At 39.5% G+C, this 20,907-nt stretch overlaps 1 protein-coding gene across 1 annotated transcript in view; it reads left to right on the top strand.

Annotated features, from left to right (window-relative positions):
- cox10 (cytochrome c oxidase assembly factor heme A:farnesyltransferase COX10) overlaps nt 1-20,678 on the top strand; it is a 33,733-nt gene extending 13,055 nt beyond the window's left edge. The window contains exons 5-7 of the mRNA XM_081600670.1: nt 14,355-14,425; nt 18,514-18,746; nt 19,801-20,678. Coding sequence (XP_081456796.1) covers nt 14,355-14,425; nt 18,514-18,746; nt 19,801-20,231 — 735 coding nt within the window. The 3' untranslated portion in view covers nt 20,232-20,678. The remainder of the gene's footprint in view (nt 1-14,354; nt 14,426-18,513; nt 18,747-19,800) is intronic.
- Nucleotides 20,679-20,907: the final 229 nt, after the last annotated feature.

Genomic DNA, 20,907 nt, shown 5'->3' with positions numbered 1-20,907 from the left:
CATGGAATGTCCTGCTGTTTTCTGTTGAACTGAGACGTAATGTCTTTTTTTTTTTTTTTTCTATGCCTGGTTTTCGTTTGTTAAATTTCTTTGGATGTGATCACATGTGTAGATGTAATAACGGAGCGCACACTTTTTATTTAAATCTCTGGTCCCTTCAAAATGGTAAAAACAACCAAGTGATGTTTAATCGATTGGGTTTTAAAGAATGTATCTGTTTCCCTTATTGAGGCTGATTAAAGTAAGAGAAGAACATACTTGCAGCATTTTCTTGTGACAATTACAGATTTGTTTACATGTTGAGCTTTTTTTTCATGAGGCTCAAGTTTTCACCCTCTATTTGAAGGTAACTTAGCCAGAGGAAAGTAGGAACACTCCTTTGTAATGCTGAGATCCGTGGATAATTAACAAAAGCAGCCCTGTTTATGGTGTGCCCATGAGCCAATACTGCATGCTAATTAAATTCAATCTGAGAAGTTTTTGGGGCAAGGGCATTGCTGGAAAACAGAACGATTACCGGCAAGTCTTCTTTCTTTTTTTTCCCCCAAGTTTTGTGTGCGTCATTTATTTTTGTTTTCTGGCTGTGCCTGTTTTTGCTCAAAATCACATTCGGTTGTTTCAAAGGGTTCGACGATTTATTCAGCTTTAGAGGCATCATCCGAAAATGGAAGTCCAAACTTTATAGTTTAGTTTATTTCCCCCCGCCCCCCGAGTCAATTTGTCGTATAGCCGAGCAGACAATTAAATAATGAAAAATAAACTAACACCGCCGTATTTAAGACACTTGATATACAGATGTGGAATTTTGCAGTTTCTACTTGGGCAAATCAGCCTCATCAGACTGTTGAGGCTGATTTGCACCGCAGGGCATTGCAACTAAGAACAGGTAGCAGCAGGATTTCACTGCCATGAAAACATCTGCCTTGTAATTTACTGAAAGTTGCACAGCATTATCTTATGTCTTCGGCTAATACAATCCACTTTAATTATTTAGATTGACAAGGGTGATAGTTAGATCCACTACTGAAACATAATATTGGGTTCAAAAGAGCAAGGTAACTGTGGTAATACTTTTTGGTGAGCTAAGAATCCCTCTCTTTTTTTGCATGAATAAACAGAGCAACAAGTCCCAAACTGTTCTCTATCCAGTAAAGGTGTGCCGATTGATCGGCCACCGATCATAATCGGCCGATTTCCGTGAAAAAGTGTATGATCGGTGATTGCCGATCACGGTCTCTTGTTGCCGATCACACAAACCGATCACCTGCATCTCATTTCGCAGCCTGCCTGTGCAGCGGGTCTCCTCTTTCCTTCACACTGCGCAAATGCGCAGCAACAAATCCTAAGCGATGTGTAACTATAACGCACTGAGTGAATGGGGAAGTTTGCGTGTTGCGGCGAAAGCATATGGAATGAAGCAGGTCATATGGGGTGAAGCAGGTCAAAATGCATCAACACAACGAATCTAATATGGCATAAAAACAATGCCATACTTGACGGAGTTTGGCTACATCGAGGCTCACTGCAGTAAAAAAGACATATGGAGGATCAGATAGCAGGTAAAGCAGCGCACAGCTACAAACACTCACCCGGATTAGCGTGACGGTCAGAAAGCTAAACAAATAACCTGCAAAATTATTTAAGTCTTCGAGCTGCGATGTAAGACGCTGGTTCTGTTCTGGCTGTTGAACCGTTGCTACGCGCTACAGGTAGTAATATTTCACAGGCGGAGCGCCGCTTCCGCTCCACCTGGTAGTGACTCTCACACTGAACCTCTGCTTAAAGCTGCAGCATCTAACTTACATACGTATTAAAACTTTCAGTGTCCTAACATGAAACGGATAATCTCTGAAAAAATAATCGATCTCCTCCCTGCTCTGCATAATTACTCCGCTCAGTCAGAAACAGCCACTCAGAACTAGCAGTAATCAGCTAGCCGCCATGCTATCAGGAAGTTTTCATTCAGTAACTCAGGATTGTTTATTGTAATGGATCATGTATTTGCCTTTGAATGTTAAGTTTTATACTTACATTTTTTTGGCAATGTTGAGAGGTTTTATTTTGACTGCATTATTTAGCCTCTTCAGAGCCTTCATATGTTTTCAGTCTGTTAAAGATAGTATTACAGATAGCAGTACAATTTGCACAATGCCTGTTTTGTTTATTTTTTTTTCTTGGAAAAAGTTATTAAAAACAAGTTTTTGTCTAAATTATGGTGAATTCATGGTTCCTTTTACCACATAATGTAACCGGTAGTGTTTATGATAAAAATAAATAAAAAAATATGTGATCGGTATCGGTGATCGGCCGTGATCGGCCCTCATGGGTGATCGGAATCGGCAGGAAAAAACCTGATCGGCACATCTCCACTCTCCAGGTTTGATTGGTACTTTTATTGCAATTTCCGTGTTTTTGTTGTGGAACTTAAGGTTCATTAACTGAACCTTAAGTTCATCCTAATGTCAAAAAGAATTGAAAATGCTCCTTCTATGCGTATTAACAAAACGAGGCAAGCTTTTTGAAATCTTGAGATGTATTTTAAATAATCAGTTTTCAGTGTAGACTTCTTAAGTTTAGGTTTAACTAGTCTTAATAAGTTGAATAATATAAGACTTATTAAAACCGTGAAATAGCCGAGCTCCTTATTTTTGTTGCCTATAGCTTGTCCAAAATGCAACAGCTTGTCTTCTAACTCTTATCAGGCAGGTGGACATGCATTACTTCTCTTCTGGCTGCTTTGAATTGTTCTGTTTTGGATTTTTCAGAAAGTTAAATTTTCTCGATGAGTCTGCTTCACATCACATGTTATAAATTGGAGGAATCTTCCCTTTGTAAAATCTTCTGTATCGGCTCGGCATTGTGAAAGCATCACATTAACAGCCGGGTGCCTCACATTTAGACCAACTCTCTCTACTTCTGGTTGAGTAATTGTGTCTGCGCTCTCACCGTCTGCACATATCTGAAATTTTAAAAAGGTCTTGTCTCCAATGATGGTTATTCAGACTGTATATTTTCTGCTCTTTAACCACCATCATTGTCCTCTGTCCTTCATTATGTAACCAACAAAGCCCATCCTGACGAAATGAAAAATGCCAGGGCTGATATTTAGCATACGAAAAAGGTTGTGTTTTGTGTGACCGTGGGTGGCCTTTTGGTTTTACTCATAATAGTCTCACTAAACGGAGAAATATCCTTGAGGCTTCAATTGCTGTGAGGCCTGTTGCCGTGCCAGACCTGATGAATAGTTGGGTAGAAAGCACTCAAAAATATACTCTTGTTCTGAAATTGTTTTTGTTAATTTCAATTAGCACCTATCTTAATATATATCCCTTTAAGCACAAATATTGGGACAAATATCAGACGTAGGAAAAGACAAAGTCCTCTGTGTTTGAAATAATTCAAAGAAATGCAAATTTCCTTAATATCATGGTCCAATTTTCTAATATTGCCATAGTATACATTTTTCTGCTTCAAACAATACCGGCAATACTTCAGAGGAATAGATTAGACCATCTTCCGTTTGTTCTTCTTTCTAGGTGTCTCATTAGGCTTATCCTTTCCACGTGTTGATTCACCTGCTCGTGCTGCGCCTCTCATTCGATTCACTTAAAGATGGAGCGCTGTTTTGCTGGGTGAGAATCTCTGTCTGACCGAGATTTGCTGCAGACGCTGATGGTAGTTAAAAGGAGTCTGCCAGGCTCTGTCGTGTAGTAACTGCTCATTAGCGCTCAGAGAGCAGTTCAAAGTGTTTGTCTCTGGGTGTGTGTAACAAGTGCATATATATATTTACTCAGGCACTGTGGCCTTTTAACTTGCCCCTTTGTGCTGGTTTTTTTTTGTCTTTTGATCGAGAGCAAAACAGGTTCTGAGAAATTACAGTTGTTTTTGCTGTTTATGTCTAAAGTTCAACATTACCTTGCACCTAATAAAGTAGTCCTCACTGCACTGGCAACCACTAATGACATTTCTTTATCAGCATTTCTGTTGTCAGCTTTTTTTTATTCAATTGTGCGAAGCCGCTTATTTTTCCTCAATAAAAAATTGTCATTTTTCATTTTTACATTACGTTTTGCATTTATTCCCAACCACAAAATAAAGACGTTACCAAAGACTAAACACACTTTAAAGTATAAAATGCCGTCTACTGTATGATAAAAAAAAATCACTATTTATATAGTAAAAGTAGTAAATAAATAACTATATATTTTATTTAAAAAAATAATAAAATAATAAGGTGTGAATAAATAGTATGTTGTAAATATCAAATAAGATGAGAAAGAAGTGAACTTATAAACAACTAGAACTTATTTCTGTTATCAATTCAGCTCCAAATTAAAAAAAGAATTGTTTCTCTGAAACAAGTAACAATAAGTGGGTTATATATATATATATATATATATACAGTTAATCATTGTTGCATTTCTTTTACATGAAAGTTTATTGATGAAGCAAGAGATCAAGCAGAAGTTGAATTTATTGACCTCCTGCAACAGGAGGACTAGCCTAAGACATCAATGTAATTCCTTATTCAGCAATAAACTCTGTGTTATTGCCTGCATTCAGTCTCAGTGATAACCAATTGTTATAATTGTTATAGAAAGGAATAGGACAGGGGATGAAAAATCCAGCACCCAACTGCAGCCTGACACAATAAACTGAACAAACTGCTAGAAAAGCATTTCTTCTTTCTAACATCTGACAACAAGGTTGCCTACTTTCAAACAAATGTCCCAGTGGTTCTTTCCTGGCTCCTGTCACGATGGATATTGATGTGGTGCCAATTCCAAACAAGCACACAAGGAGATCAAAGAAAGTGCCATAAGTTCAGTACAGACTTTTTTTTTTATTCCAGATTCTGTTCACACATGAGTTTCACAGCAGGAGACTCGACGCTGCTCTCACAGTGTGCAGTGAGAGAGACAGAGGGGATCTTCTGTCTATTTCATTTAGGTGGTCGAACATGACGGACATGCTAGTGTAGAAATAGCTATTTTAGGTTAAAGCAAATTAAGAATGAGTGTTAAGGTTCCCAATATGTGGGTCAGTAAAAACTTTCCTGTATAGGTTGCTCCCCAATAAGATATGGCAAAACATGTCCCGTGATCCTATAATCCTATGATGTTACTGGCATTTCTTGTTTTTATTGAACTGTACATACTGCATTTGGTCTGTCTTCACTTTTTTCTAAGTTTTAGTTGGGATTTTTCACCAGTCCACTTTAACAGTACACTGTCCAGACACAAAATAAACAAAATGTCTTGTGGCCCAACCTCTGAGAGTGCATCTTCATTATGGGTAAAGCAAGAAACAATATTTAGGGAGAGCAAACTAAACACTCAACTTTAAACAAACTTTCCACCACCTGACCATCCATCTGGATGCTATTATATTTAGTTATTCACCCTCAAAAACAACTGGTTCTATGTTTAGGTCGTCAAATGAAGTAACCCAACATGAGCTAGTTCTCCATTTATTTATTTCTTTGCCTATTTACATTACGCGTATTGACTCTCATTGTGTAATGATGCACATCTTTACTCTCCTTTTCTTCCACAAATTGCATGTTAATATGTCCAACTTCCTTAAAAAGCTGCTCTGCCATACACATGTCCCTGGTTTTGTTGTAAAAAAAAAAAAAAAAAAAGAGTTTGAAAGTTTGACTAAAAGCTGTTTTTAATTCTGGCCACCTTAAAGCACAATGAGGATTATTATTAACTAATTAATTAATCATTAGTTAATAAAATTTTGACTCGAATAAAATCAAGACATATGATGTTTAGCATGTTTAGCTAAATTGTGTTATTTTTATTTTCCGTTTTATTAAAGAAGCATGTTAAAATTAACAGTGGCTAATAAACTGCTCACCAAATCCACATGACTTTTATTCATAAATGAAAATTGCTGTTGGGGGGGTAAATGAGTGACACACAGACTTTAAGAAATCTGTGCTCCTTCCTCTGAGGTCCTCATCATTTTTGATTTGATTGGCTTGTTGAATGAGCTTGTCCAAACGAAGGAAAGATTTTATCCATGGGTCATTGCTTGGAATACAAATCTACAAGAGGTGCTGACGGCTGCTGTCATGTTTTGGTGAACAGCGAAGGACTTCATAGGCATCCTGTCTTTTTTCCCAACGTTGAATTTCTTCCAGATCTTCCAGACTAGCCATATCGGAGCGCTATTGAGGCTGACTCATACGCATTCCCCTCTGCTTCCAGGCTGCTTGTGGTCAGACACAGCTGCAGATTGAAAATGTAAACACTCACGTTCTTTCAAACATACACATGGTCATGCTCAGGCCTTTGTTTCAACTGTAGAGAGGCTTTCAAACTTCACGTCATGTCAGTCACACCCTCACAGTTATTTGCAAAATGACCCCCTCACGGCGGAAAGGACTGTTTATTTCTCTTTAAACAAGTGACCACACACACAAAGAGGGTGCCTAATTCTACTTGCTCAGCTTTTGCAGATATGTTTTCCTTCAGCTTGTGTGACTGAATAGAAAGCGGTCAACTGTGTGCACACAACTAATGGCAATCAGAAATGGCTAAGAAATAGCCTCGTTAGGCCAAAAAATTAACTTATCAGACTCAGTCTGGAGATATGGACGGTCATTCCAACGATATTAATGCGGTTTGCACAGTTTGTATGTTTAGTAGAGTTAAAGCGATTGTCTGAACACGATGCAGTATCTGATTCAGTGGTAAACGATACCCAGTTCTTTTCTGCAAACATTTACGTGTTTTTTTTTTATTCAGTTATTTCGAAATGGAACAGTGTACGGTAATTAACCTACTTAGACCCTCTTAATCTGCCAGATTTAGCCACCATGCTAAATTTGGTATTAAACCATAAAAGAATGAAATAAAAGATGCATTATACCAAGAAACCAGCAACCCTCAACCTACTAAAACTGAATCGATAAGGAAAAAAGCGTGCCAAACACAAGTGTAAGTTTTAATAAAGACACAATATAAAGAACACTGTTAAAGCTGGTGCTAAACTGTAAAATGTAATAGTTTTGATCTGACTTATGAACATTAAGGTTGAGTTCAGAGTAATATTAAGATATGAAAAATCAGTTGGCCTGAAAACCGATGTGAGAATAAAGATGCTTGGGGGACAAATTTTGCACATGCATCACGAAGCATACATTTTGTTTTTAACGTTTGTGCAGACGTCTGATAAAAAGGTCCTAAAATTAGTGGTCTGTGGAACAGAGCCTTGCGGGACCTCTACTGGGCAGTCAGTCGGGACAACTCGACCATGATGACAGTATCAAATGCCTCTCCAAGTCTAAAAAGACAGCACAGACACCACTACCCTTATAGAGTAAGGGTTGAATTTTTCCCCACATCTTTGCTACCTTAAATATAGCCAGACGTACCCTCGTTGGTTAATGGCGTGATGTCTCACTTTTATCATTGCGTTCAATGACAGAACCTACTCCACTTCCCAGGCAGCTGCCTTAAAAGAAAATGTTAATTCAGTGTGATTATCTTAACTGTCAACATATTTAGCTTTGTACCTTTTCAGTGAACCTATAATTTTTGCCACTTTGAGTTCGTCTGTTCCTTCCAGTCTAAGGGCAGGCTGTGTGGTTTTAACAGAGCTTTAAAAAAAAAAAAAAACCCATCAGATTGTACTAAAGTTACATCATCCCAATGCAGTGAACAAATGGCTTTAATATCTCGTCAAGCTTTTTTCTTTTGTTTGTAATCCAAGTCTTCCCTCACACCAGGAGGCACTGTGGTCTCGTCATAGTAACACATAAAGAATAAATTTAAAAAAGGAATTTAGCAGATCAGATCAAAACCATGACCTAAGCTTTGCCTCACAGCTTGAGACTGAGCTCCACATCAATTGGATACAAATTACCATCATTTAGCTGTTGTTGAAGTTATTAATAGAGATAAAGCTCTTGCTGGCAATCTCTCCTTTGCTCGGGTCAAAATGTTATGAATCCTCTATCATCTTCTCCCTTTTAAGGTTTTTTTTTAATATGGTTGTTTCTTTTAAAACCGCTTTCTAGCACACCTCTGTTTTTCCTTTTCCTGTCCGTATCTCCGAAGGAACAGATTATCTTCAGGGCAGAGGCAAAGGCGGCTGTGCTGAGCATTAATTGGCTGATTAACATGAGGACAGTTTAGCACTTCACTGTCCCGCACTCAGCCCATTAATCAGGAGCGAGGCCGTGCCAGCTGAACCGCTGCCAACGCTTCCCGCACAGACCACTTTAAAGAGCGCTAGAAGAGGTTGGGGTTCAACACACAGCTGAAAGCGAGACGTGATCCACTCTTTGGCAAGACAAAGTACTGCACTGTGTAAAACGGGGCCTGTAAAGGAGGAGTAAAATGAAAACGGTGTTGTAAAGCAGCAGGATTGTGGAGCTCAGGTGCTTAGAAAAGTGAGAACAACAAGAAAGAAAAAAAAGTCACTTTTTAAGGTCGGAAGTTACATTTCTTATATTCTAACTCAGAAGGCATTCCCAACTGTGACCTTAAGATGTTTTGATCACATGGTAGTGGGCTATTTGGTTTTGTTTTTTTTACTAAATCTCTTTGATTTAGAGTCTTGAATTAGACAGAGAAATGTTCAGCTTTTCATTACTAACCAGATGAGGTTCTCCCCTTTCATTTCATCACACCAGGAGATCACAGAGGGCAACGAGTCCCAAACACATCTGCTGGTTGCCATATGTACCGTTTCAGGCACAGATGGGGGTCTTATCTTTCACCTCTGCTTGTAAATGGCTTGATCTAAATATTAATATTTCTCTGAGACAGAAATGAAGTGATATAAATTTGATCAGGTCTGTTCCTGTGTTTGTCTCGTTCCACCCTAATCATTCAAAAATCGAGGACATCTCGTTCCTGTGCTTCTGTCTGGGTCACCAATTCCACAAACTTCATTCAGTGCCTTGTAAACATATTCACAATCCTCTTTTATATATATATATATATATATATATATATATATAAACCATAATCTTTAATGTATGTTGGGGGACTTTTGTATGATCGATCTCACTGAAAAGCTATCGATGCATGGTTTTCAAAAGTGTGCTGTAGATTTGGACTTGTCCTCCTTTCCTCTGTTGCTACCTAAATAAAACCTGTTTCCAATTATCTACAAGTGTCAAACAAAATCCCAGTGAAATACATTGCCGTTTTGGGTTGCAAGATGGGGGGGAAAATATGTCAAAATGTTCCAGGAGTGTGAATACCTTCAAAGGTACAATGAGTCAACATTCATCTGCTTTGAACTGTCCTCACCTTTCCCGGCTTTCCTGTTTTTTAATGACGCTCATTTCATCAGTCAGATATGCACTTCAGTTCATGCTAACAGTTTAATAATTACCTTGAACATCGCAAACGTTTTCTTTTGGTGGCATGACTTGCAATCTTGACATTGTTCACATGTCTAGAACAGGTTTTCTTTCACTAACCGTTCAGCAGAACATAAATAGCCTTTACCTGTTTAACATTGTTTGTGTATGTGCACTGACTTGCATGTATTATACTTTTGTTTTCTGCTGATTTTCTTTTTTCCTTTTTCTTACTGTAAAAAAACAGACATTTTGAGTTCTTGCCAGCACCAGAAATAAGGCCTTTGAGAAAAGCTTTTGCTGCTTGTTTGGATCAGAGGCATTTCACCCGTTTAGCCTTGAAGTGACGCTTTTCAGCTCCGCTTCTCTTATCCAGTTTTTGGAGACTTGCCTCGCGTGCAACACAGCACCACTCGCCCCGGTGGATGTTTTGAGTGCGCAAAACAGGTGACATCCTGACAGGTGATGACTTGTGGTTGTTGGTTTTAGCCCATGCACCTGGGGTTCCCTCAGCAGAGCCACGGAGAGGCAGGCCGGTGTTTAGGCCAGCTGATGTTTCTGTGAGTCAAAGGTTTACAGCTGCTTAGCTGGATCTGTTGCCCGGTTCCTGTGTTTAGCTGCACTCTTGCCGCTCAAGTAAACAGTAAAAAGATTGTTGTTGCTCAATCGCTCCTCTCTGGCCTCGCCTCACTTCCTCTTTTTTTTTCTTTAATGGTGGGTTTCTCATATTTTAATCAAACATAAATCACTTTGTAGATCCCCCATAAATTATCTCCTGATGCAGAGCTGCTTCATTGTGTTGGAAAAAAACCCCCCAAAAAAACAAGAAAGGCATCCTGCAGTCTGTTGTCAATTTAGACCTGGTGGTTGGCATTGAATCACGCTCCTTCTTTGATAACTCGGAGGATCTGGTAACAGAACACCCCCTCTACCTCACTCCTTGCTTTGGTCTCCTCTGTTTTCCGTCCTTATCATCTGGCCAATAATTTTCCCTACAATTAGGGGTTTTGTGTGGTCGTTTGTGTTCATAATTGAAAACAGCAGTTGTCCCTCCCCAACTTCCGTTTTTTTTTATTTTATTTTTTTGGGGGATGTAGATGTTTGACGTTTCAAAAACAATAGACTGGTACTGATTAATTAGGTTTTTAAGAGAATTATAGGGATAATGTTCAGCATTATTTTTGGATTAACATAAAGTAAATGATTAATGAACTCTGGTTGTCTTAAAACAAGCAGTAGCCAATATTCTCAATTAGGTTTGTAATTTAAGCCAAATGACTTCAGGATGAAACAACTAATCTTAAACCAATTTTTAAAGTAATTTTTGGCTCAAGATTCCTACATTATCCATTCATATGAAGCCGCTATTAAAATGAGTCTAAGATCTTCAAATCCCTGATAAAACATCAAGTATTTGCAATGTAAAAGATACCACCTTTTAACATACCATATCTTGCATAAGTCAACTAACCAGTAAACGTATCCTTCTGAGGAAAACATGTTGATTAAAAGAAGAGCCTTTTTGGAGAAGTGTTTAGATTCATGATACTAAATCGTTTAGTTACAGCCTTCATAGTTAACATCTGTCTTTTAATTATAGGATATTGGATGATGAAGCTGAAATAAAGTTTAAATGGTCTTGTAAAGATGGTTGAATCCTTTACTTAAAGCCAGCTTTTGCATAGAAGTTGCAAAGTAAAGCAGTGAACAAACACAGAAAAAGTTTTAAATGGAAAAAAAAAACGAAACGGTTGAAGCCCGACAAGAGGCAAACGGCAACACTGAGGGAGCTGCAGAAACGAGAAGCGGTTGGGTTCCACATGTGACGGTAATCTTCTGAATTCTCCTCTTGCTTTAACCACATTCTAAAGTTCGAAGACCGAAGTCTTTTATTCCAAATAAAATATTCAGGCCTGACAAAAATCTCCTAAAACCGTGTGGGAGAATGTTCGATAACACCAAACCTGCACTGGAAGATTGTAGTGACAGCATCATGCTGTGGCGTCATTTTCTTCTGATGGAGCCGAGGGCTTTGTCGAGATGAATGGAAATATGAAAAACTCCAAATGTCAGTCAGTTTTAGTCTTGAACTCTACTAAAAAAAATAACCCCAAAAACTAAAAATTAGGAATTAAAACGTTTGCACTCCTGAACTAAATCTTACATGTTATATTGTCTATAAGAGAGTTTTTTCTTGATAAATTTGAAGAACATTTGCTAAGTACTAAGAGCAGACATGAACAAGTTGCGATTTTCCACCTTATAGATGCGTGATAAATAGATATTTTTGTGCATTCAATGCAGGCTCATTTTATTATCATTCTCTAATACTCGCTTTTTAAAAACAAAATGACGTTTTAAGGGGGGGTGCAAACTGTGGGTCCTCTGTAGAGCTTCAACTAACTGCATTTATTAAGAGGAAGTCTTTTAAAGTATTAATGTCACCTCAGCAGGCATTAGAATAAGGTCTTTCCGTAGCAATGTCATTGTAAATAAATGTTCTCATGTGCTCTAACATTACAGCTCTAAGTCATACCCGTTGACCTCCATCAGTTAATTACAAAGTCAAGTTATCACGACTTAAAGCAACAGAAGACCTGCTGCAGCCTCTGGACTTACCCCTAGTAGTGCCTCTGCATGCACACCAAACACAAGTGGGCCAATTATTTCATTGCCATCACTGTAACACATGGCAGTGCTCTGTGCGTGTGTGTGTGTGTGTGTGTGTGTGTGTGTGTGTGTGTGTGTGCGTGTGTGTGTTTCGGGATGGAGGCTAATCACACTGGTTTAGAGGGCCGCTGATGTGAACCAGATGAGGAACTGTACGGCAACCGGCAGAGCTGTAGGACCAAACCAGAGCGGGGCCGGGCGTTCTGTGAAACGACGGCATGTTGCACCCAGGGGGGCCGACAGAGTGACCTGCGCTCACGTTAAATCATCATCTGACAACAAGCGTGACAACCATCCAAATGATGGCAAACATGTTGATGGGATTTCCCTATACTGTTTTTTTTTTTTACTATGCATGAGAACTGTTTTAAACAAGACATTTTTGCAATTTAAAAAAAGAAAGAAAAAAAAAGTTACAATAATGTTTTTGGAAAACCGTGGATCCGTTTTATGTGAGCCAGGCTGCAGCAGTAAGCTTGGCCCCAGGCCCTTGTTGAGGCCTGGCTCAGCTCTGCGTGGCTTTTCTCTCGCCTGGCCGCAAAGTGCATTTCTCTCTCATGCGGCCCCTGACCTCTTGACGCATTTCCTGACCCAGGAAATAGAATTAACACCTCAGTCTGGGCTTCGGGGTCCGACAGCCTCTCAGCCACAGCTGTGCGTCAGACCCTGTGGACTCATACAATGCCGGACCTTGAGGAAAAGAGCTTTTTTGCACTTTCTATTTTTACGTCTGTGTGTACCGTTTAAGTCTTTCTTCTGCGCCACCTTCAGCCAAAAAAGGATATTTGACCATTTTTGGTTTTATTGCAAAGTCCCGTTTTTCTTAACATTTTTGTTTTCCAACACTTGTGTCTTTTGATGATACGTTAAAGTCAGTAATGTCAATAAATATCTTCCCTAGTGTCGTATTAAACCTGACATATTCATTGCTAGGTTCCAAGCAAACCTCTTCCAAGCATGTACTATCTATCATCCATTTATTTTCTATTTTTTAATCTTATTTTTCTTTTGTTTTTTTCCTTAAATGTTCTACAGCGCTGTGAAAAAGAATTTGCCCCCTTGCTGATTTGTTCTGTTTTTGCTTTTCTGTCACACTTAGACATCTGAGGTTATCAAAAACATGTTATCAGAATAAGATAACTTTGGAAAATGCAAAATTATCATTTTATTTATTAAAGGAAAACTATTTTAGAAGGTGTGCCTTTCCACGATTTGTGGCCTTAAATTAACTCAGGATTTCAGATGAACATTGCCACCTCCGAATGAACAAAAAGAACAAATTGAAGACTTTGGAGTGGCCTACGCAAAGTTCGAACCTAAATTTTGGCTCATTCCCAGTTATTTTTTTCAGCACGGGAAGATATGTTATGCTTCATGCAAATACTACATCCACAACATCATAAGGTTCTTCAAAGCTAAACTGTGTGTCAACTGATGTGGATCCCACCAGGGCCTGAAGTACTATGTTATCTCAGCGTTTTTTTAGAAGAGGAAGTCTGAGGACTCTTTTAAAGTAAAACAAGGGCAAATTGTCTGTTAAATATTTCAGTGAAACCATAAACGGAAGCGACGCATCCCGCAGCTCTGTTCTGGCAGCGCTTTATCTGTTTTGTTCATTAGCCGAAGGCCTCAATCGAAGAAGGTGTGTTTCCACACATCCAAAGATTAGCCAGTTCCTGTCTTTAAGCACCCCATATGTTTGCGTTTTAGTCACACATTGCCAGTCTCATGGGAGCTCTTTGAAGCTCACTCCTCCAGAGCAGATCATAAAACAGGCGTATACGTAGTTTTTACAAAGTTGTATCCCAGAACAGTCCTACGTCTCCCCGTCCCTCCACCACGGCCAACGGCTCGCTGCTTCCACCTTGCACCTCAAGTTTATTTACTCGCCAGGATGATCACTTGACTTTGACCATGTTTGACTTTTTAAAAAGCAGACAATTTTTGTTGTTGTTGTTGTTTTTTCTTTCCTGCGTTTCTAATGTGTGGTACAGTAATTGTTGCCATACCAAATCACTGACTGGCATTTTTGTGCAAAGCAAGTGGAGCAATATCTGTTGCATGCAGACAGAAGTAGAAAAGAAGCCATGGCAGCTGAGTCTTTCCATTCCTGACCTTTATTTGCATCTGTATGAGGCAAAAAATAAAAAAATAAATAAATGTTAGAGTTCTTTTCCGAGCCACATGTGTATCTTTGCAGGTGTCTTGTATGTAAGAATTCCTAAACAGCCAAAACTGATGAATGCTATAGTACAAAATGCACTTTAGTTGTCCCTCACGTCTTGTACTTTAAGGAGAATGACATTTGTTTATGTGTCTTCATCATTAACATGCCTTTTCGTTCTGTCTGTCACAGTACTTTGAAGTGCCCTTTGACTCCAACATGAACCGAACAAAGAACCGTCCCCTCGTCAGAGGACAGATCAGGTACTTATTTCTCTGACTTATTTCTCTGTTTTTTCCCACATTGGACTTCTGCTTCTTTTTACCTTTATTTCTTGCATTCTTTTAAAATGTACAGGTGTATCTCAATGCATCAAAATATCATTGGAAAGTTATTTTGTCTCCGTAGTTTAACGAGTTAAACTCATAATGGAATCTTTCCACATCCTCTGATAAGTTTTAGGAGTTTTTCCTTGTACTCTGTTCGTTAATTTTACATTTAGCGCTTTTGCTAACTTTGAAAACATTTTGTGCACTTGGCTTCCCCTAAATATATATTTTTCCAGATACATTCAAAAGTGCTAAGTTTCTTGACTGTCTTGTAAGTTTTTAGTTTAAAAAGGTCATGTGCATTGAAGTTTTGGTTATCTATTGAAGTAGTTAGACGTTTACATTCATTCTCCTATTTCGAAGACTATTTACGCAGCAGCTCCTTTTTCTCTCATCATGTTCTCTGTTGTTTTCCCCCCATTAACTTTATTTTGAACAAGATATAAACAGGAAGAAAATAAAACCAAGATACAAACATGAATACAAATATCTAGAGGCGTTATAGAACATGTCAAATATAATGTCAAAATTAAATTAGTGCTCAAAGGTTGTTGATGTTCAAGGGCAGAAATAATTTGAATTGAATTTAGCATTTTTAGCAGCAGCTTCTGCTAAATACAGTGTTACTGTAGATCTTTAGCCTTTCGAGGAACTAATGTTTATTATCAGTCCTTTAGGATTAGCACAACTAATTATCTTAATTAGCTTACTGCTAATGGAAATACTAAAATTCTGTACCTCAGACAATTAGAATAATGCATCAAACAAATAAAAAAAAAATAAGCATAGCCCACAGAAAAGTATGTCCTTGTACTGTATTCACTCAATATTTGGTCGGGGCTTCTTTTGCATGAATTACTTCATCGATGCAGTTTGGCATGCAGGCCTGCGGTTGGTATGCATTAAGTCTTGTGTCTTTCGTCATCATCTAGCATAGTTATACATGGTCATTAAAGCAGATACTGGAACTTTTGGCAGTGTGGACTGGCACCAAGTCCTGCAAGAAAATCATTATTTCCATAAAGCTTGTTAGTAGAGGGAAGCATAAAATGTTCTTCAGTTTCCTAAAAGACAGCTGTGCTGACTTTGAACTTGGTTTAAAAAAAATTAAACAGTGGACCAACACCAGCAGATGACAAACTTTCTTAAATCATCATCATTGTGGAAACGTCACACTGGCCTAGGACTGCATAATATATTGCAAATTTACTGTTGTTGGATTAGTGCACAATATCCATATCTGGAAGAGCTAAATCGATGTTAGCTAGTTACTAATGTACAGTACAAAGCATCATAAAAAGCGGTGGGAAAAGGTCAATTCTTTAACAAACTCCAGCTGTCTTGTTCATTGCCAAAACGATAGAAGCCAATCAGAAACCACTTTTTCCATAAAACCTTGTTGTTGAAATAGAAATATTGATTATTTTTTTATTATTGATTATTTCTTTTCTGGTTTTTAGGAGTAGCTATACACAGGGAATGTGACAGTTGTTGTCGATGCCCCTCATGCTTTTAGTCTGTTGTGACTCTTGAATGGGCTTTGCTCCACAATCCTCTTAAGGCTAGTGGACCGTTTTTACTATCACACTTTTTCCTTTCACTTAACTTTTTATTTTTAAACTTAGAACTCAGTGAAAACATCTTTATTTTGCAATCACATTGTCTTTTACGCTCCTTATGGAGGGTGTCAACGGCTGTCTGCGGGAAAACGGTCAAAATAACATGAAAAAAAAAATCAATTTGAAATCTTCAATTACTTGAAGCAAATTACATTTTAGATGATGTTCTCTTTCGTATTGAGATGCACCTGTTTAATGGAACAGTGTGTAGGAGGCGTAACATGCTGCAGCTGAGTAGCCTTGTTTGGACTAGGCCACCCAGGTTCTGTTTAGTGTTTGGTGGTGAATTGTGACCAAAATGCGTTTGATGTCTATGACTGGTGTGTTTGCAGTTAGATTTGCACTGATGACTGATGAATAGCTGCTTGCTGACTTATTAGGGTGTTGTGAGAGGAATAGACAGATGTGAGGAGTTAGTTGTGCCCTAACCCACAACTCTCTTGTTTAGACGTAAGATCACTTTTATAAACCTGTAGCGTTGCCTTTTGCCCACAGATCTTTCCCAGGGACTGGATATATAACAAGTTATATCTACGCAGCTCATATTTAAGTAATCTGCAGAAAAATCCTAATGGACAGTTGGTTTACAATTTGATATTTTCAGTGCTTACAGGTGGTCATGTAAAATATTTTGTTTGTGTAAACATTTTTCCTTGAACTTTTCTCTAACAAGAGAAGTTATTTGTATACTGTCTGCGAATCTGAGCTATCACATGTGTGAAGACAGAGAGCATATGGGTCGGTTGACGTTCCTGTCAAACAAGCCATTCTTTCGCCACATTCTATGAGTTTAATCTCAAAGTCAGAAGAAGTGTGGAAATTGCTTCAGCTATCTTGCACATTGGAACAGGCAAGGAAGAAATGTGGGAGAATATTTGTGTTGCGGGACCGTAATTCTCTTTAACTTTGTCTAAGTGATGTAGATATGACATACTAAAAATAATTTGGTCTAATCAGATTTTTTTTTTTCTGTAAACAGACATCTGTCCAACAATCCATTCATCCAGCCGTCTGCAAAACCAGTGCATCTGGCTTTCTGTCCATGTGTCCATTGATATGTCAGTTTATTGCTAAACATTCATTTATTTATTGAGAGTTATTTCTTTCCATCCACCCATTAATTCCACTCTTCTGTCTGAAACATAAACCCTTTTTGCTTTTCCTCAGTGGCAGGAATATGGGCCATATTTTTATCTTGAATTTTTTCTCAAGCAAAGGAGTCTTAAAATCTTAGTCTGAAGAAACATCCCAGATCTGTTTTACTCTCCATCTTGACTTTAGGCTAACCGCTGCTGTCGGTTTGCTTCTAATCCATCTGTGCTTCTAAACATAGCCTGCATGGTTTATACTGACTAGTGTTTTCTCACCTTTTTTAATTGCGTTATATTTAGTTGCAAGTTTTAGAATTGCTTTGGATGTAGCTTAAAAGCAATTAGCAGCTTTTTGCCACATAAACATCTTACAAGTTTTCCGTATTCTTGCTTCATGTTTGAATTTCAGGTCTTAATTGGAGCCAAACAAACTTGCGACCACTGCTTCCTCCTAATGTTTAAAATGATGATTTTTCTTTTTTTTTTTTTTTTCTGTCTTCTTTTTGCTAAACTGTCGGCATCGGGCAGCAAACCCACCTCTGACCAAGTGACGCACCTCCTTCCCCGACCCCCAGCTGAGCCCGCCTACAGGAGGGCTGTGAACAGCTCATAGGCAGCCTGAACGGCTCCACCTCAGGCCACATAAAGCAGCTACAACACCACTCATCACATTAATGCTCTTATCTCACTGCGTGGCCACCACACCAAAAATAAAGACCCTGTTTGCTTTTTGAAGAAGAGGCCTGCGTTTGGTCAAGATTTTAATCTCCCCTCTCTGTAATTTACGGATCAGTTGGTGCTGAATTTGAACCAGGCCTTACCATGGCTGCTGCTGACAAGGAGGAGAAGGAGGAGGAGGAGGAGGAGGAAGTTGTCTTCATCCAGCCAGCAGGCTGAGCTGCTGCGGTTTTTCTCAGCCCGTTTTGATCTCTGGCGTGCGCACACGCTCCTTCATCTCGCCGAGGCCACTTTTCTTTTTTTTTTTTTTTATCCCTGATGAGCTCTTATCAGATGAGTTTCCTCCTAAGCTCCCGTTTTGAGACGCAGCCATGCTGGCTCCTGGCCCCTGTGGGTCTGTTTGCGTTGGTGCTAAATTTGTGCGGCTCTCGTTGTCTTATCTTGTGTTTCCACAAGCTTGCGAAACTTTATCATCCTTTAGTTCCCAGGATAGCGATGGGCTCTTCCCTGAGCTCAAATTTTTGCAATTTAACTTTTCTTTTTAAGCTTTCGTCTTGTACGTGTTTATCTCGCTGATTTAACTGATTTGTTTTTCTTTCTTTTCTTTTTTTCTTTTCTCTTCTTTTCTTATCAGCCCACTACATGCCGTGTCATTCGCTCTGGCCTGTGGCATTCCTGGAGTTGCTCTTCTCACGCTGGCAGTAAACCCCTTAACAGGCTTCCTGGGCGCCTTCAACATCTTTCTGTACACCTGCTGCTACACGCCACTCAAGAGGCTCAGCATCGTCAACACCTGGGTGGGAGCGGTGGTCGGAGCAATACCCCCTGTGATGGGTTGGTGCGCTGCCACAGGCAGTCTGGATCCAGGTACGACCGGCACAAGTGTAACGCCTAGTCTTTCCACTCCTGGCTTTTCGAACAGCTCCTTTTCTTTTGACTTTGCTTTCAGAGACGCATTGTTCGCTGGTTTCTCAGCAATGCTGCGAGAGTTCTTGTTTTCTGTCATCGTGTTATTATCCAGAGGTTCATTGTGTTTTGATAAGTGGAAGACATGTTACTTCCAGCTAAGCAACACTTAAGTGTGTCATTTAGAAGATGCATCAAATGTGTCATATGTGGTTCAACATCACTGAGACACCCGACGGTCAGTTTTATGCTACATGTTCTTCATTTTGTTTGTGAAGGTTTTAAGAACAGAGAATTTAAATTGAATTTAAACACAGCAGAATTTTTATTGTAAAGTCATCTCTATTAATTCAAATATTTATCCTAAAATTTCTTGAAGGGGAGAATTTCAGTAAAATTGACAAGGATTGATCCTTTAATCCTTCAACCACTCAGCTGCTGTGCAAACCTCTTAGGTTGGACCCAATGCTGCCTTTGACGTCAAAGCTCCTCCTCCAAACTGCAGTATCCAAGCTTGCTTGATAAAATGATACTATGTGACTGGAAAACACAGAATACTGCCCCTTTAAAGCAAAGTCAAAGATTTACATGATTGATTCTTGATCTCAGTAGGTTCTGTAGTTCTGCTTGAACCCTCGACAGGATGTGGAAACCAGATGACTCACTAGACCACATAAATGTTGACATGGCAGAGAGAGCAGTGAAAGTTTTCTTAGTTGTCTGTGCTTTTAAACTTTAGCTTTCAGTCAAAGTTTACAACATTTACTGTCAGCCAGAAGATGTTTCCTGACAAAAACCAAAGGGGAAGAGAAACCCAGCGGGGAATTTGCATTTAATGTTTGTGTTTAAAAAGGTCATCGTACGATGATATTAGTCAGACATGTGTCTTCTGAAAGCCAAGTGCATTTTGTCTTGATACAACATAAAATGATTGCATTGCAACACCTGGTATTCAAAGTTGGACAGTTATTTTATTTGATTTTGAATCCCTTTGTCTACCCCCAACCCCCACCAGGTGCTCTGGTACTGGGCGGCTTCCTCTACTGCTGGCAGTTCCCGCACTTCAACGCTCTCAGCTGGAACTTGAGGGAAGACTACTCGCGCGGCGGCTATCGCATGATGTCCGTCACCCACCCGGGCATGTGCAAGCGAGTGGCCCTGCGCCACAGCCTTGCCCTGATCCCGCTGACGACGCTAGCGCCCGCGCTGGACGTCACCACCTGGAACTTCCCCGTCGTCTCCTTACCCATCAACCTGTACATCAGCTATCTAGCCGCCCGCTTCTACTACCAGGGGGACCGCAACAGCGCCCGCAAGCTCTTCTTCTGCAGCCTGTGGCACCTGCCCATGCTGCTGCTGCTGGCGCTCACCTGTCAGAAGTACAGTCGGAGTCCGGAGGACACGGCGGCGGCGGCGCCTCTGACCCTCGTACCGCCTGCGAAATAACCGGGACCCTCCTTTTAACCGCAGTGCTCCTGGGTGGAGAGATGTTTGCTGACGCACTGCTTTACAGAAAACACAACAAGTTGCAATCTTTTAATTGTGTGTTCTGTAGTTATGTATATTTATTCTTAAAGGGTCCCACCAGTTCTTGTGTCTTATATCTGACTGAAAAATGACTCTGTACTGTTTACACCGCTCTCACGGAAAACCTCAGCCTCTGCAGCTCGTTAAGGTGGAAACCATGTTGTCACGGGGTTTTTAGGAAGTGGTAAAACAGGACAGACGCGATGATGACATGTTACTTGACAGTAAATAAACCTCATTTTCCTTTGAAACAAAAAAAAAATGTGTATGAGGTTTAACTTCATAAACCTGCTTTAAGAGATCATTTGATCCCCCTTTGGACAAAAGGGCAACTATCCTCAACCAATAAACATATAATGACTGTAACTGTTCTGTGTTATGTGTGATGAACTCCTTGACGTCAAGCATGTAGCACACTCCTATCAAGCGGAAAAACAAAGCAGCTCATTAGGTGACGCTGCCCATTATATTTGGACTCAGGTTTCGGCTGTAAACCCCGGTGGATACGCTCACTTTAAGCTCAAATCGTCCGCTCTATTTAGCGGGCCACCCCTTACACCTGTCATTCAACATGTGCTCCATTTCCACCAAAGTT

The sequence above is a fragment of the Poecilia reticulata genome, chromosome 19 (genome assembly GCF_904066995.2).
Source record: "Poecilia reticulata chromosome 19, P_reticulata-male-v2, whole genome shotgun sequence".
Taxonomy (NCBI): Eukaryota; Metazoa; Chordata; class Actinopteri; order Cyprinodontiformes; family Poeciliidae; genus Poecilia; species Poecilia reticulata.
Note: the sequence above shows the minus strand (reverse complement) of the source record. Positions and strands in the feature narration are given on the sequence as shown.